This window comes from Besnoitia besnoiti, chromosome IV (genome assembly GCF_002563875.1).
Source record: "Besnoitia besnoiti strain Bb-Ger1 chromosome IV, whole genome shotgun sequence".
In the NCBI taxonomy this organism is placed as follows: domain Eukaryota; phylum Apicomplexa; class Conoidasida; order Eucoccidiorida; family Sarcocystidae; genus Besnoitia; species Besnoitia besnoiti.
In genome coordinates, this window is record NC_042359.1 from 2466892 (window position 1) to 2483972 (window position 17081).

Genomic DNA, 17081 nt, shown 5'->3' on the forward strand with positions numbered 1-17081 from the left:
TAAGCCCTCTCGAGTGTCTCAGAAACGTGATGGTTTCCTCTCACAAGGCAACTGACCCTCCGGGTGCCCCCGTCAAAACGGTGTGCGCTGGGTCTGGTTCGCGGGTCGTTCGGAGAGCCGCAGCGAGACGTACGTACCCTTCCCTCGTCAAAATGGTGCTCATGTTCCTTCTATCGGCGCTGGCCATGACGGTTGCAGCTCGGCAATCAGTTGGTGACGCTGCGCATACCGACTTACAACGCTATTACCAGAACGCGCGAAAGGAGCTACAGTACCCATTTGGAAAGTATAACATTGTCTGGTTCAGCACCATTCGGGGGACGGGCACAGAAAACGTCGCCCACGTTTATCCTGGATGGACAGTTGCAGTCGAGTGCAACGACGCACAGAGCTGGTCTCCAAGCGATTTTAGTGCAAAGAAGCAGGTCTGCGAGGGCACCAAAGCTGAATGCTCCACGGCCACGTCGCTAGCCGCCCTCTTCCCAGGCGTGCCCGCATCGCATCAGTGGTGGACAGGTGGCGACGGAAAGGTGTCACCGGCAGTTTTAAATGTGCCTTCCACCGTCCCTGTTTCAAAGACATTCACGTTCCAATGCAAGAAGACTGAAAATGGTAAAGCCAGAGATCAGTCCTACACCATAACGTTATTGACAGAGGAGGCGCCGCCGGGCGCAAATTTCAGAACGCTGGTCAGCGCGTAGAATCGGGTATGTTGGCGGCGAAGGCGATCTGTCAAATCCTTCTTGCGGTGGTCGGAGGCATCTTGTGCGACTGTTATGGATGCGGCAGACGAAGACGAAGGGACCGTAACCCGTAAACCAGCCGAATTGACGTTGACGCTGGGCCGCCTCACGCGTCAGGGCTTCAGGTGATATCGGCACTCTATCCGTCTCCTCGCGTGTGGCAATCGAAGTCGTCCCACACAGGGCCACGCGAAGATCTTTTGAATGCAGAGGTGTCCAGCCTGTCACTGGGGTCGGGAAAAGTTAAGATGAAGCGATGCTAGGTGCAGTGTGGCGAGCTTCTGCTGCCTGTTTCAGTTTCGCGAAGGCTTAATCGCCTCAAGGGGAGATGTGCAGCCTTGTTGGCTGTGTCAGCTTTGCGAGGAAGGGACTGTTTTGACCTCGCCGTACCAGGAAAGGTGCAGGGGCGCATTGCCGTCTGTTTGTCCCCCCGCCTGCATCCACGCGCTCTGGTGAGACGTGGGGGGATAAGTGCTTTGGTCAAGGGAGTAGTGTGTAGGCGAAATATGAATTCAGTGGCTCTTTGCGCGAACTTGTGCATGAAATGTTCACGCTGTCATTGTGTATCCCTTAACGCACGCCAGCCGAAGCACCTCGGAGCGATGGCTCGTTCGTAGGAACGCGGAATGCCCGAATAGAGTGCAACACCAAGGCCTGGTTGCTGGCGAGTGGAAAGAAGAGGTCCCGGGGGCCTCTTCATGGGACTACTCATAACGGGTCGCCGTGTCTTTTCGGGCAGTAACAACGACCTCATTAAAAGTTTGTTAAGATGGGCTGATGCCCGTAGTGCCCGGATTTTTTGATTCATAATGGCCTCCGTCAGGTTGACATCTGCAAGCCTCCCCCCACATCTCTTTCGGCGACCCGAGATTTTTCCTTCACATATTCATCTGCAGCGGTACTGGCTTCTGCGAGCGTGTGGCGCCGCAGCAGCTTTGGTCCTGTTATCCGTAAAAGGCATTCCTGTTAAAGGTAAATTAAATTTCTCGTGAAATTCGCATGCCGCAGCTGCACTCAATCGTGCATTTGGTAGCGAAGTGGCTGCCTAAACCTGTAGCCAAGAACTCAAGGGAACTCGAGATGATGCACGATTGAGCCGTCTGGCCGATCACTGTTCCTACACGCCTGCTGCGTTCTTGCTGCCACTGGCCAGAAGCTGACACACCCTCAGGACTTTGCATCCAGCGACGCAGGTCGACGCAACGATGGTGCCATAGGGTAGCACTGATGGTTCATGTAGTCAGCACAGGAACAGCCAAGGAAGCTAGGCTAATGCTGCGATGACAGGCTGGATTCGTGTCGCCCCCGTAGTCCTCGGGTTGCTGCAGACGGTGTGCAGAGGTAGCCATCTACACGCAGAGAAGGTGAGTAGCTCACTATCGTCGCATTCACATATCCACAGTCCAGGGGGTGGTGTTGCTCACACGTCGGGCACGAGCTCATCTATTCGTCACAGTCCAGAAACAAGTATGGGGGTTCACATAAGTCTGGAACGGGGCGTATGCGGAATTACAGCTCTCGTGGCTCGTATTGGCACAAGGTATTTGGATGCCGGCCGGTTTACGTCGGGGTAGTGCGTCGTGCAGCGCCGGCATAGCTGGAGAACAGGACGCCCGCCGAACCGTCGGGAGACAACTGCCTCTTTTCTATCTTGGACAGTGTAGCACCTCAGTGATAAAAGTTTACCAGGCGAGGGGCATTTACGGACCAGCAAGCGCGTGCCGCGATCCTCGGCCGGCCCCAATCTTCCCGGCCTCGCCGCTGTGACTGTCAGAGGTGGGAAGTTAACGGCCTCACACTCTCAACTATTGAGATGGTAACTTGTGACACATAGTACCCGTTGCCTGCATCTTTTGCGTGACTAGGCAAACCGAAACATTCTAGGAATTCAAGCGACATGTGCACGCCCCCCAGGGTACGGTGTCGTCATCGGTATCTCATGAGCGGTATCTCGCTAAAGTGAACGCAGCCGTTGACGTTATTGAAAAGGAGCTGAGGTGTACCAGGAGCGTTGAACTACGAGCATGCAGCGGGTGCAGATCCCGGTCATTAAGCTTCGGACGACCGTGGATCCTTTTTTTTCACAAACGGCGAGCGTACACCAGTGGCACCATCCCACGGACGTACCCAGCGGCTGTACGAAACTCTACTTTCTAGGCTGGAACCCACGGCTTCCCTGAGTCAGCTTGCCCTACCGCGGTTTCATCAGTTTTGTCAAGCCAAAACAGCGAAGTCCCACCACATTCCATTGTCATTAGCCGCTGCGTAAGTAGCCGCAGTCGGTAACTCTCTGCATGCATCGGCATCTGCTACACGCGCGCTAAACTTGTGCCAGCATTCTACCAGAATGGCGCCACGCCCCGTCTAGACAAATTGTACATCTTTCCTGTCTGCAGGCGCTACGGCGGATACTATCTCATATACCCTGTACATCCCGTGCATCCCTTACAGCGCCACACATGTTAGCTAACATACTCACTACATGCCTGGGTTGGCCGAGTGGGAGCTGTTTCTGAAAGTCAGTCCACTGCTCTAGACAGCTCTTTGGTCCAGGCCTTGTGCAAATAGTCTTTCCACATGAGTAATTTACTCCCCACTTCGACAGAGTTAGAACCAAAACGGAAAATCCTTACTGGGACCACCACCTCAAGGCTTCCCAAACCACGACAGTTGGCTCCGCCACAGTCTCCGAAGGTGGCTGATTGAGGGGGGACCAGGCGGGGGGTGGGGGCGCAAGGGTTTAGAGTTTAGGGTTCATGCTGGTTGGGTTGGGTGGCTCTATCCCAAGATGGTTTCGACGTGAACGTGTTTCTGCCTTCCTGCCTTCTTTACTGTTCGCGTGTCTTTCAGAAGCCGCGAGGCCACGCAGACGTAGGCCGACTCATTCGCAATCGTTTTTCAGCGCAGCCCGGGAACACCCGAAACTAACGAAATCTTTGGAAGCAGTGGACTTCCCGCGCTAGTCGCACGATGTTTCACGCACCTTCCTGACAAAAAAATGTGCCCTCCTGGGCTCTTGCGCGGACATCTGCTGTCCTCGGAGCTCGCGACCAATTCCATGGCGGGGGAGTAGGTTGCCAGCTTCCCGATTTTTTTGGACAGCCCGGCTCACATGCGGTAACGGCAGTTGCACTATAAGGTCCCCCGTATATATTCTTCAAAGGCCATAAATGCTCCGCTAACTAAGATTACGCTCTCCTCGGGATCTCGCAGTCAACGCACTGCTCGTTCCGTCGCACGAACTGCCGCACCACCAAAGTTCGGGTCCAAATGAAGGGATCGAGCTGTACTGTCTTACACACGGTTGTTGACGTAAAGTTCCACAGAGACAAGATGATGCACAAGAACGCTACAGTTCTGCCGAAATCCTCTTTTTCATCTACTTATTCCTCCGTTCTGTGGGACATGGACCATTCCTTGAGGCGGCGTTTGTTCTGCAGTCTATCACTCGGCAGTTACTCGAGCTTTTTCCAAACTTAACGATGTAGTATGCAGTTCCTATTCAACCTTTTCAATTCAGTTGTACCTACATGGATAATATATACAGAAAAAATCCTAACGCAAATAGTATGTGGCAAAAATTCAGCAAAAATTTCTACTCTCTACAAAAAACGCATTCATTTTACTAAAGGTTTCAAATGTACTCGCAGGCAGCGACCAAAGTGTAGGTCATGATATTCGCACATTTTGTATACATATGAAAATCTTTAAATATGCCAAGGGATAATATGAAATGGCAGTGAGCTGCATATAGTCTGGGAAATAATGTAACTATGGTTCGGGTATAGGAGCTTTATTCCCACCAATTACAATAATTTGCTAACGCTTCGACCCCAGCTAAATCAATGCGGTATGCCCTTTCATTGCAATCGCTTGGGTTTCTCAGGTATTGGATTCTTGTTAAAATTTAACGTGGCCAGCTACAGAAAAAACCTGTCAGTTCTGGATTTTTAGAAAAAGGTTATAAGAAATCATAAAACGTGCAGGCATAGTTACTGACATTATAAAACAACAAAACAAGTACTAGAGTTGAATAAAGAGCTGTTTTCTTCGACAACACAAATAAATTAAAACAAGAGATATCGATTTAATAAGCATGTTTGTCTTTTTTATCTCATTAGCGCTCGAAAACATTTTGACTAAAATAAAACAATGATATACGCTGTAAACATAATCCTTTGAGGTAATTCAAACATGTCTCTTGAATATGCTGGAGTAGAAATATTTTAATCATAAGTTAATACTTCTGTAATCTCTTGTTTAGCTTTCATCTACCACTCTTCATTCAGGTTTCCACGCTGATATATGTATATTTTAACTGTAGCTGAAAGGTTATGTCTAAAGGATATTGTCTTCAGTTTTACTTATACACTATAAATGTTACTAGTTCTAGACAATTCACTTCAAAACACAGGACAGAATGCGACTATTTAATCATTTACGTAGATAAACAAAATTGGGGAAAAACAACTATGTTTGGATAAACGAACTAGCATTTACAAGTTGAAGGTAATACTACTATAACGAATTTATCTATAAAAATTATCTAAACTCACAATTGCAATAAAAAGGAGCTCTTTTAAATACTCTGAATTAGCTCGTGGTTCTGTAATTAGAATAAAAAACAAGAACATTAAGAATTATTGTAATTATTCTTTGAATGAAAATGCTGTTAGTTGGACTCATAAAATAATTATTCCTCGAGGGACTTCAGAATTTTCTTCCGTGTGCCTTAGCCTCGTTCAGAATAACATGTATTCAACCCTGTATAGAAGTTCGAGTCGATTAATATTGCCAAACTATCAGAAGAAATGGAGACAGTTGTGAAATGCTATTCGAATTTGGAAGCACTATAGAAGTTTTTGTTTACAAGATATAGAAAAACTTTGCAGTTTCGCAATTTTAAAGAAAATATCAATTGTTAAATTTTACTTTTTCAAATATTAATTGAGGTTCATTTTGTTTTATACAACGGAATAATATAATCAAAATAAATAGGATTCTATGTTTTTGTATGGATTAGTGGGGTTATATGATCTGCGAATAAATTAGTGGGACGTGGCGGAAATGGTAGATGCGTCAGACGTAGGCTCTAATAATATACAAATGGGAACTAGTGACAAGCCTCCTTCAAAACTACTACTCACGGTCCCAGCGCTTCCCCCCCTGTCGCCCATGCCCCGCGGCGTATGTACCTCTTGCCATTTTGTATAAAGCAGTATGAGAACTGGTACGTCCGATCCCGCCTGCTTGAACATTCCGCTAAATCTCCCTGGCAATGGTGGGAGATCTGCTGGTTCGAGGAGCTTCAACACGATTTGTGACTGAGCTCCAGCTTTTTTTCATATACGGAGTCTCTACTGCCTCCTCTAGACCCCCACGGAATAAAAGCCGCATCCCACACAGCTGCACAACGCGGACAAGTTCCACGACGAGGAGCCTGACACTCCAAGGCCACAATTACTGAATAAGCGGACTATATCTTCACGGTAGTGGTACACCCAAGTCGCAGCAGGCGTCAGCCGCACCCTCAGAAGTGAACACGGCGGAGAGCCAGTGCGCCACTGCTGTGCAGTGACAGCATAGAAACCCAGAACTGAGACTGGGAAAACAGGGGTGCAACCGCGCCAGATCCGCGCCGATCAGACGACGATGCGACGCGGCAAATTCAACTCGTTTATTTCACAGCAAGTCAACACGCACCTTTAGATATTAAACGCACTGTTGCAAGAAGCGCGGAGTACCGCCCACTCCCCGTTACCGAGAAAGACAGGCAGACGACCATGCGCACGACCGTCTCCCACGAACCGACCAAAGCGGCGTATGCACCCCTTCGAGAGAACGATATTCTCTTTCCTCTAAACAAATACAGAAGAAGTTGAAACATTTCTCTTTACTCTCCTCATCCGTCCACTTTAACACACCAGTGGACCAGCAAAAGGAAGATGAAAGGGAAGACGCGTTGACTTCCGCATTCCTTCGATCAGTTTGCACAGAGCACTAGACATAAGCACACACGCACTTTACCGCCAATACTACCACCCAGCGAAACTGGCTTCAATTTCAAGGAACCGATACACGCGGAAGACAGATCTCCCCATCTGACGTGCTGCCACCGCATTACGGACAGAGCAGCCGCGACAGTTCCTCTTTTCCACAGTTCACCAGTGCTCTCACGTCTCGTTCTCTCAGGACGAGATGCCTAACAGGAACAACAAATAGACGGTTTCCCCGTCTGCTCCTCCGCTGGTAGGCACAATTTCAAGCGACCAAGCCCACACGCCCGGCCAAGAAGCTGGTTGCCCGTGTTTCGATAAATATATGTATCGCAAACGCGTCGTGCGCTGTACTACCACACGTCAGAACGACACTAATTTTTTTGTTGAGACGCACAAGGAATGGACAACCGCGACGGCAAGCGTCTGTCGAGAGGCGTATTTGACGAAGGTAGAACTAGACTCGGAGACATACGTATATTGTATGTCGTTTGCATGTGGATACATAGGCAGAAACTGTCTTGCAAATCTTCCGGTCCTACAATGGATGCTCAGCGTAGCTTTCCCTAAATACGGAGCTCACACACTAGTATCCTACTGTCGCAACCGCCTGCCCACACCTCGCGTTCGCATGCATCTGCGGAGCTACGCGGGCGGAGATTCGTAGCTGCGTAGTGTGTGCGTCTGTACAGCTACGTGTATCGGAGAGAGGGTCGATTAGCTTTTCACAGCGTGGAAGGTGACTGAGTCTCGAGGAATGCCACATGCATATTTCAGCAAGAAGAGACAGGCTGGCGCCAAAGGAAAGAAGCCTCAAAACTCGAAACTCGACTTGGCGAACATGGCCCAGGGGAACTTGAGGCGCAAACTCTGAAGCGACATCACAGCCAAGACTCGTCTCCTCCTGTGGCTCTCCTCTGAGAACGCGGCGGCGCTCTATGGAGATCGTTTCAAGCGAATCTGCACTGCATAGCTACACACGCTACGGGAACCACGCACTGTTCAATATACAGAAGTAGAAGACTATTTACGTTTTCGTGAACGGACATGAGGCAGCTTTCTTCTCACATCTACCTATCTCCGTGAAAGCCTGCCTTGTACGTGCGCTGATATGGCGGGGGAAATTTTTCAGACGCAGGACTTTGCAAAGACCAGGATGACTCTATGGTGCGTTCGCCGCAGGCACCATTGCAGCGCTCATGTAGAAAGCCTCACCTTGTTAAAAAGCTTCTCGATGGGGACTTCATATTTCTTGCAGAACGCAACCGTGATGCGCGGGTCCATGTAGTTGATCTTCGAGGTGCCTAACGCGACTGTTTTGTTGTCGTCCTTCAGCTTGATCTTCAACAGATGGTCTGCGCGCCGCTTTCTGAAGGCCCATACGCTCGAAACAGGCAGAGCTGCGTGGGCGAGGCGGAGAAGGAGGAGACAGAGAGTTTCAGCCGGAGCAAATGCAGATTTACCAAAGCAAGATAAAGGAACTTCTTCCCGCAGGTCCCAGGACGGGCCCCTATGCTGTCTCAATGTTTGCCGCCCCGTCTTGATTACTACTGTTACAGACTCTAAAGCGCTTCGAAGGATTCTGGACTCGATTGCAGGTAAAGCTTGAACTCTTCCTTTTCTTGCAAAAACAAAACTACGGTCTTGTGACCTGCCTCACTGACCAGGACTATCTGCAAGTTCTAAAAATTCCCTAATTAGACGCACGGTGGGTGTGCGTTTCCAGGCTGTCTCGCGTTCCTCCTGTGAACCTGAGCCGAGTTGCGCGTCCACTGTCCTACTGCATCTCCTCGAAACTTACAGAAGCGCCTGCAGCCGCCGTGCGCAAACATCCTCTTTCATGCCGTCCTTCACAACGGCTTTCCTCGGATTGCCCTGGAAGTCCTGTTGAGACACGGAACAACGCGCGAGGCACCCCATGGTGGAAGCCCTCAGCCGCTTCATCAGGCCGCAACGCAGCCGCCGCTCGTCTTCGGCGTCATCCACGCCTCTCAGCCTCTTGCATGCCTCCCCAGCACAACTGGATGCGCACCCCGACGCACGCGAACCAAAACTGTATAGCGCCGCGGGACGAGAGCCGCAGTGCTTCTGCTGCAAGAAGTGACCGGAGGCTCCAAACGACCGTCCAGCAGACCACGTGAAGCCTCACGAGCGTCCTCGCTGCCCAGGATCCGCCCCCTCACCATCCTCGCGACACGCTGCCACACCTCTCTCTCGCTGCTTGGAAGCGCGGACGCGGCGGCATGCCTCCCACGTCTTCACGCATATCGCACCCGCAAATATAACACATATGAATATATATATATATATATATACTTATATGCGCATCTGTCCCAACGTTTCGGGAGAACTGCCACATGCCCTCTCGCCTGACGCTCTGACGGCGACCTCCCCGCGGATTCGGCAGCCACGTTTTCCTCACCTTGACGTCCGACGCGAAGCTGAAGTGCTCCTTCTTCTTCGACGCAGGTTTCTTGAGGTATGCGAGGTACGCCTCGCACTCGCGAATGTCCTCCTCCAGCATCAGCTGCTGGTGCTCCATCTTTTGCATGCTCGCAGCGTGCTGCTTAGGAACGCTTCTTTGGTGGTTGCAGAGAATAGCCACGGCCCTGCGGAAAAATTCGACAATCCCCGCGTCGTCTCGCAGAGAGACCTCAGCCTGCCGGCGTCCCCCTCCCCCGGGCACGAAAACGCTGGCGAACGTTCGACTGCCCGCCGGCGTAACATGAACACGAAAAACCCGCACATATATCTATATATATCGGTATGCATCTGCATATATCTCGTATACCAGTCTGTCTGTATCTATCTATATCGATATCAAACATACCCGTCTGTCGAGGGTATAGATTCACGCAGCCGGACACACGATCAGAAAAAACACTCTCTTCTGTTGTAGGCCTGGAAAGGTCCCTAAAAAGCGGAAAACGCCGCGCATCGGATTCCCCAGAGGCCCGCAGGTGCCGTGCATCGGTCCGCAGCCAGAGCGACGCAGGCTGCAGCGGCGCCCGCGCCTTCTGTGGGTTCTCTCCCCCCTCCGCACCTGTTAGCGTCGTTGTAGAACTGAATGAGCTCGCCGACATTGGCGATGTTGCACGTGATGCTTCGCAGTTGCTCCTCTCGCTTGCGTCTCTCCTCCTCGGTCTCTTCTTGCGGGTTCTCCTTCTTTGCCAGGAGCGCGCCCCCAGCCTCTTCTTCCTTGACAGCGGCCGCCGCCGCCAGCGGCTGGTCTTCATCGTCGGATTCTGGCTCCTTCTTCTGCATCTTCACGGCCTCCTTCTTCGCTTTCTTGGCGCCGGGCTTTCCGTCGAGTTCCGCCGCGCGCAAAGCGAGCGCCTGGTCCAACTTGTAAAGCTCATTCTGCAGCGTAATCGACGCGTTATACGTGCGGAAGACCTTCGCGGACAAGCCAGGCATGAACTGCCGCAGGTGGTTGTTCAGCGCTGCACTCTGCACGACAGACAGCCGACCGCAAAAACGTTTGTCTCTCTCGTCTCGCCACAAGACGCCGAAAACACACGTGGGCACCAGTACACATACAGATACACATACGCTAAACACCCCCCTGCGCACGGTACAGGCGGTGGCGCCGGCGCGTCCGTGGAAGCCCGCGATCGAGGACAGATGCCTCCTTTCGGCTCCCCAGACGCGCGGGAAAAATCTGGACTTCGCCGTCTGCCTAGCGACGCGCTGATGCCGCCCCTGCAATCCGACAACGATGCTTTCCCCGACGTGCATGACGCAGTGAGAGACAGTGCACAAAAAGACGGCGCCGCCGCGCTCACACAGCCGCGCGCTGAGCGAGAGATCGACAGACGCACAGAAAGGTCTTGCGTTCGCCAAGCTTTGGACAAACAAAGTCAATAAAAACAACCAGTTGATATTAAACATGAGTTTCCTTGTAAAAGTAGCTACTTTGACGTAACCGATGGTGAACTAGTACTGTGAGGGGGAGGCGACAGGAACCCCGGGCAGGGAGCGAGGCACTTACGTTGATTTTATCGAAGACGTCGTCCTCAGGCTTCTTGCCTTTGCAGAAGCCGACGATGTTCTTGAACGCCTGAGGGTGGATCTGCCGCAGCACAGCGACGGCAAAAAAAAAGTAAAGATGAGAAAAAAAGGGCCTCTTCCCCGCGATGCGTCAGACCCTCTGCCGTCCTCCCTCCCCGCTCACCTTGACTGTGTTGAAGTACCGGATGGAGTCTTTGCCAAGAAAGTCAAAAGTGACTTCCTGCTTCGCCGTGTCGAACGTCAAATGCTCCACGCGCAGCGAACAGCAGCCAACCGTGTCCGCCTCCTCATCTGCACACGCGGGCGCACGCAACACAGAGAGGAGCGTTCTTCGCGTGCGATGTCCCATTTTAATTTAATCAAATCTTCAGTAATCTCACAAATAAGTTTTGTGTTAGTCTTTTCCATGAAGTTGATTTCCTCTTTGACTGAATACTGTTTAACCTCGCCCACCAAAACCGAGACAGCGCCGCAAACACGGAGACGGCAGGCGAGACGAGAGTCTGCCTCAAGCCGGAATGAGAGAGGAGGCGTCAACCGGCGGCCAACTCTGCTGCTGAGAAGAAAGGACTCCCTCGGCTACAGCGAACTGCAGCGCAAGAAAAGGAAAGTTCGCTGCCGGAGGAGACTGAGCGACGCCGATCGACTGACACGGGTCACGGTGACCCTCTGAGCGGCCGGTGTAGACTTTTAGGCAGCGCAGACTCTCAAAACGCCGCCAGCAGCCGAATATACCTGTATCTTTTTCGCCGCCAACTCTGAGGGCGAGGAAATCAATCAGGTACGTGGCGGTGCCGAGCTGCCTGTCGAGGGAGTTTGCAGCTGAAAACACGAAAAGCGAAAGGGAAGACGCATGCTGGACGTGGACCGGATAGAAATCTGCGCCTCTCAGCCACGTACACGCATGAATATATACACATGAAAACATATACATATATATGCATATACATATACGTACATACATACATGTATATATACCTGCGACTAGACGTGACGCAAAACGACGGACACCCGCCAGCTTCTTGACGGGCGCCCCCTAGCAGAGACCGGTGCTCGCCACTCACATAGGAGCTCGACTGCAAATGCACAGCGGCAGACCTGACTGAACAAATAAGTCTGTTGCGACGGCAGCGTAGAATTCGGTAACCGCAGGCGTGACAAGCTGGACACGCCTGCGGCAGTCGTACACGAGACGCGTGTCACCGCCGACATCTACACGGCGCCATGCACACCCTCGCGCACTGTCTTACATTCCATCTTCTTGAAGTAGTCCTGGCGGATGCGATCGACGTGGAGCTGCAGAGAGAGCACCCGACACTGCAAGCCCCCATTTGCAGTCCACCTGCCCGCTTCTTGTCAACCGGACACGAGTTTCCTGTCAACCATACACCTGTGTATGCATACACATATTCGCGTGCGTCGAGGCGCCCCGCCTCCCCCCCCCCCAAACCCAACTCTGACCGTTTGCCCTCTGCACGCACAAATCACTACGCATGTTGTCGGTATCCCATCCACACCTAAGTTTGCCAGCCTGAGTACAGGCTCGTAAGTGAAAGTTTTACGAGACGCATGCGCCTCCTCGCGGCCTTGGGGGCGCGTACGCAGACACGCAGCCGCTTGCCGTACCTTCAGTTTCCGAGCTTTCTCGTATTTGAGAAAGTCCTGCTGGCCCTTGAATTTCGACTGCGCCGCCAGATACATGTACTTCACCTGCGAAAGACATGCAGCGCAGAAACGTTGCAGTCAAGGCCTTGCATGCACTCCCTCGTACAACACACATATACACATATATACATGTATACATACAGATATATATATGGAGATGCATGTATACTTGCTTGCGGGGAGTCAGGAAAGACTGCGCTGCGAGGCGCAGGCCTCCGCCTGCGATTTCTGCGTGCGCAGCTTCGGAGCTAACTTGGTCGTTAATCGAGTCGCGGTAGAAGGCGAGCCAGGTGACTGAGTTGTCGTGGAAAACGTCCTTCCACGCGTGACCCGGAAGGGCAACCCGCGGCACCGGCGCGTCTTCGGCGAGGTTCAGAATCACGTCCTCAGAGAAAATGCGGCGCTGAAGAGAGCAGACATTTCGGTATCACACTCAAGACTTATTAGGCCGTTTCGTGTCCTGGAGAGGTCGGCGACGGGCCGATGCCGTGTGCGCGCCTGACCGCAGACCCGCGCCGCCGTGGCGGACCGCGGGCGACTCGAGCGCCCGTCGACCCCTGGGAGCGGGGCGAATTAACGAAGACGAGACGGCGAAAGCGAACGCTGAAAAGTGCCGAAAGGCTGGTAAACGAGTGGGAGTCCTTCCGCGGAGACAGATGCGAGCTTGGCGACACGGAGGAATTCACGCGCTAGCGAGGAACGTAGGCAGGGGGAGACGACACGCCCGACTAGAGACCGACCAGCAACAGGGCCGCGAAGGGCAAGGAACACCCCCTCTCTGCACGTTCCTCTAGCCTACCTTCAGCATGCCTTGCTTCGGATGCTCGCCGCGTCCTCGGAAGAGGCCAGGAGGCTCCACTCTCGTGTTGCCAACTTTCTCGCGAATGAAGTCGACCAGCGCGTACGCGTACGGCGCAGCTTCCTGCAGTTTTTGCTGCTTCACCACCTGAAGCAAGAACATAAACGCCTCGAAGCCGTCGCCGTGCAACGGGCTGCGCGGGAGCCACCTCGAGTCACATACTGTAGGGCCTACAACGCGAAAGTCAACTCCACATAGGCGCCCTTCCCCGCTCTACGGGCCTGGTACCCCGCGCGCTAAACCCGTGGGAAGCAGAGAGCACACGGAACCGCAAGCGCGCAAAACCGCGAGCCGAAAAGTCCCGCGGTGAACATCGGCTGCCATCAAGGAGCCAACGCACACGGCGCGCAGATCCACAGACTGCCCCCCCTCCCGCTTCCTCGTCTCCCACCCCCCTCGGGGGAAGCGGTGTCTGTCTCGAGACAAGCCCGTCTCTGGTTCTTCTTCCCGGTATCTCCCCTCCTTCGCCGCCTTCAGTCTCTCTCTTTCCCTTCTTCTGTCGTCGAAGGCGTGCCCTGCCTGGGGTCTCCTGCACCGCGCCTCCGTTTTCGCTGAGTCGCGGGTTCCTCCGCCGGGCGCCTCCCTCTCCCTCGCCTCACTCGCGGGCCCCTTTACCCACCACGCTCCTGCGTCGCGAGTCTAACCTCCTTTTCCTCCTTTGTCATCTCCTTCTTCAGTTCCTTCTGCTTGTCAAGGTACTCCTTGATCGGCGAGAAGTCGCAGGCCGCGAACCCTGAGAGAGGCTCGCCGCTGGCGTACTCCGAGGCCTGCTTCGCGTTCGCGTGACCCTCGTCGCGCAGAATGGGATGGTTTCTCGGCAGCTTCCGCAGAAAGGCCTTCCAAAAGTTCTCGATGAAACGCGTCTTGGTCGCGTAGTCGCTCTCCAAGACTCCACACCTGTAAAGCCACGGACACGCTTGTCTTGACCTGAAACTTCCGCACCTACGTGCACGCGCGTGCCGGCAGGTGCTCAACTCGCACACCCCCCCAGAAGCCTACGGAGAGAGGCGTGCACCTGACACCCGAAGACCTCTCCCCCCCACGCGGGACGACGTAGGAGAGGCACTCGCCAACGCAGGACTGCGTCGCGCGACACAAACGAACGCATGCCGAAAAAGGGGACACCGATAGACTGGAAAGCACTTCCACCAACGCGGTGCCCTCACTCACCAGAAGTTCGCAACTTCTTCCGCGTCCGGCGGGAGCGCCACTGTCTCCCCCTTGTACTTTACGGCGATGCCGTGGGGCTCGTATGGAGGCGCAAACATCAAGCCGTTGTGCTCCAGGTATGACCACTGCGAGACAAACCGCAGACACGCGTCTCACTAGAGAGTCTCCCAACACAGCAGACCTGCTGCAGCCCGAGAAAACGAAAAAACCCAAACCCTCCTTTCCCCCACGGGGTGTCTCCCCGCATCTGCTCCGACGCAAGAACTAAAGCGCTGGGGGAAATGCGTGACTTCCGCGCCCTTCCGCTGAGTGCCTGGCTCCCCAGCAAACTTCGAGAAGACGCGTGGCAGGGCGCCACGGCTCTTCGCGCGCACCCGCGCCCTCGTCAGGAGCTCGAGAAAAAAACTTCGAGGTACCGCAACAGGGACGAGCCGCAACCCAGACAGCGCAACACGCGCGAGCGGCCTCCACCGCCAGCTGTGCTGCGACCCGAAGCGCCTTCCCAGCCAACTGACGGCATTTTCGCGCCTTCGTGGAGGAAGCAGAGGCCTGATCGTGGCGCCAGTCACGCCGGTTTTAATCGCATCGGGAGAGACTCTGTTTGAGTTCTGAGGAGTCGGTCCTGCCAATGGCGCAACTCCCCCCTCTCCCGCTCTCTCTCCCCCCCTCCCCCCCGTCCGAAAGATCTCGGGCGGCATACCTGCTTCTCTTGCTCTCGCTCGATTTCGGCCTCAGTTCGCTCCCACCAGCGATTGATCGGCTCGAAGTTCTCCTCCGTTTTCACGTATTTGTTGAGTTTCTTCTTCGGCGCTGGACTGACCGAGCCAGCCAGTCGGGCGGGCGACGGACTCGGTCCCCGGGGGGCGCCGCTGGGGCCTGCGGCTCTCGCCCGCGAGGCGAGCGTCTCTGACTTCGCTTTCCCCTCGTCGCTGCCTTCCCTCTTGATCTGCGCTTGACGGGCGGCGGCGGCACCCGCCTCCTTGAACTCCTGCTTGACTTGCTGTGTGGCTGTCTCGTCGCGCTGGGTCTGACCTTTCTCGTCACCGACCGCGGTCGCGGCGCCTCCAGGGCCCGCCGCCGCCGCGAGGCGCGCGGCGAAAGGCCTGCCCTCGTCCCGCGCCTTTGTCGGCATCCCGTTCGAAGGCGCAGGCGAGCGGCCACCCGCAGGCGAAGAGGTGACACCCGCAGGCGAAGAGGTGACACCCGCAGGCGAAGGCACCGAAGAAGTCTGTTTCTGGTCGTCTCGCAGAGCAGGCTCTGTTTTAACGCCGGGGATGGGGGGAGAGAGGCCTGCCGACGAGCCCGCGCCTTCGTCCGCGGGAGAAGGCGGCACCGAAGAAGAGAGTTCCGAAGACCGACGTGAACGCTTCGCCTTCTGCGAGAGAGGCGCGTCCTCGCCAGAGGACTCGTCGTCGGTCAAAAGCTGCACACGGCGCCCAGAGGATGAAAAAAAAACGAAAAAATTACGGTAAAAGTCAAAAGGAGAACACCGAGCCCGCAGAATTCCGAAACAAAGGGAGAAAACTCGCACCACACGAAAAAAAAAGCAAACTCATCCTCACCATCTCTCGGAGTCAGCTCGACAAAAATGCCGCCGAGGACAGAGGGAGACAGAATAGACGCGGACGCGAAAAACTGAAGCGAAGAGCAGTGGAGCTAGTAAAGGAAGAACCAGGCACACACAAACACGAGTGTAGGCGGGCATCTCGACCCGAGGAGAGAGGGAACGAGTCGAATCACATGACAGAAGACGGCTAGATCTGAAGGAGGGGCGAGTCTGTCAGTGGATTAGTAAGAACATGAACCAAATTCTCAGAGAAAGATGCGGAGTAACATAGTGCCCCCCCCCCCCCCCCCCCCATTTTTAGACTAGAGGGATACGGACCACGGTGGAAGAAAAGATCAAAGAAGATCAAGAACTTACCACGCGACGTTTCCCAGGCGCCATGCTGGACGAAGCGTAGAAGACGATACAAATGAGGAAATGCGGCTATCGCCGCAGAACAAGGGGACAGGAGAAGAGGGACGGAGAAGACGTGCAGATCAGCACGGCCCTGAAAAAGCAGGAAACAGTCGGTAACCGAGCCGGTGCGCGAAACAAGAAGCTTTGCAGACGAGGGGGAGACGGAGGAGTGCCCGTCTCCCGCGTTGCGCTCGGCGAAACAAAACAAGGAGCAGAAAAGACGCTGAAGGGACGTTCGCGTGGTGCAGAAGGAGCGGCTCGACAGGGGCGATCGCCGCACAGATCCGTCGGGACCGGGGAGAGATCCCGCGAGCTGTAGGGACAGCCGGCAGGTATTAGAAAAAGCGCATCAGTCGCGTTTCGTGAAGAAGATATCGAGGTGGCGGAGAAACCTCGAACGGTGGAAAATCAGCGCCTGGCGCGCTTGCTGAGCAACGGGGAGGGCGCCAAGCACGGAAAAGGGGCTCGCTCCCGCGTGGAAAAGATCTCTCACGTTGACCGCGAGCAGGAAACGCAGAACTACCGGAAATCCGATCCCCTTTTCGCAGCGAAACTGGGGAGACGGCGCCCTGCAGCGAGCTGCGAGGAGGGACGATTCGCGAAAAGAAGAGGGAGCTTGGCCGAGCTACGGTGTCCCCCGCAAATCTGATTTCCCAGGGCCGTTTGGCGCACCG

At 54.2% G+C, this 17081-nt stretch overlaps 2 protein-coding genes across 2 annotated transcripts; one reads left to right on the forward strand and one right to left on the reverse strand.

Moving 5' to 3' along the window:
- Positions 1-152: 152 nt before the first annotated feature.
- BESB_054720 (SAG-related sequence SRS42) lies at positions 153-701 on the forward strand (the record flags this gene model as incomplete). Its single annotated transcript, XM_029363907.1, has 1 exon — positions 153-701. One exon carries the CDS (start codon positions 153-155, stop codon positions 699-701), a length of 549 nt encoding a protein of 182 aa, XP_029219830.1.
- A 6851-nt stretch (positions 702-7552) lies between these two features.
- On the reverse strand, positions 7553-16392 carry BESB_054730 (putative DNA topoisomerase I; the record flags this gene model as incomplete). The annotated part of the gene is made up of 17 exons (XM_029363908.1): positions 7553-7609; positions 7955-8108; positions 8541-8623; positions 9162-9348; positions 9783-9904; positions 9944-10189; positions 10731-10811; positions 10914-11041; positions 11486-11572; positions 12001-12046; positions 12377-12460; positions 12669-12818; positions 13215-13361; positions 13919-14171; positions 14445-14569; positions 15145-15867; positions 16369-16392. The coding sequence occupies 17 exons, from the start codon at positions 16390-16392 to the stop codon at positions 7553-7555; spliced, it is 2697 nt and encodes an 898-aa protein (XP_029219831.1).
- Positions 16393-17081: the final 689 nt, after the last annotated feature.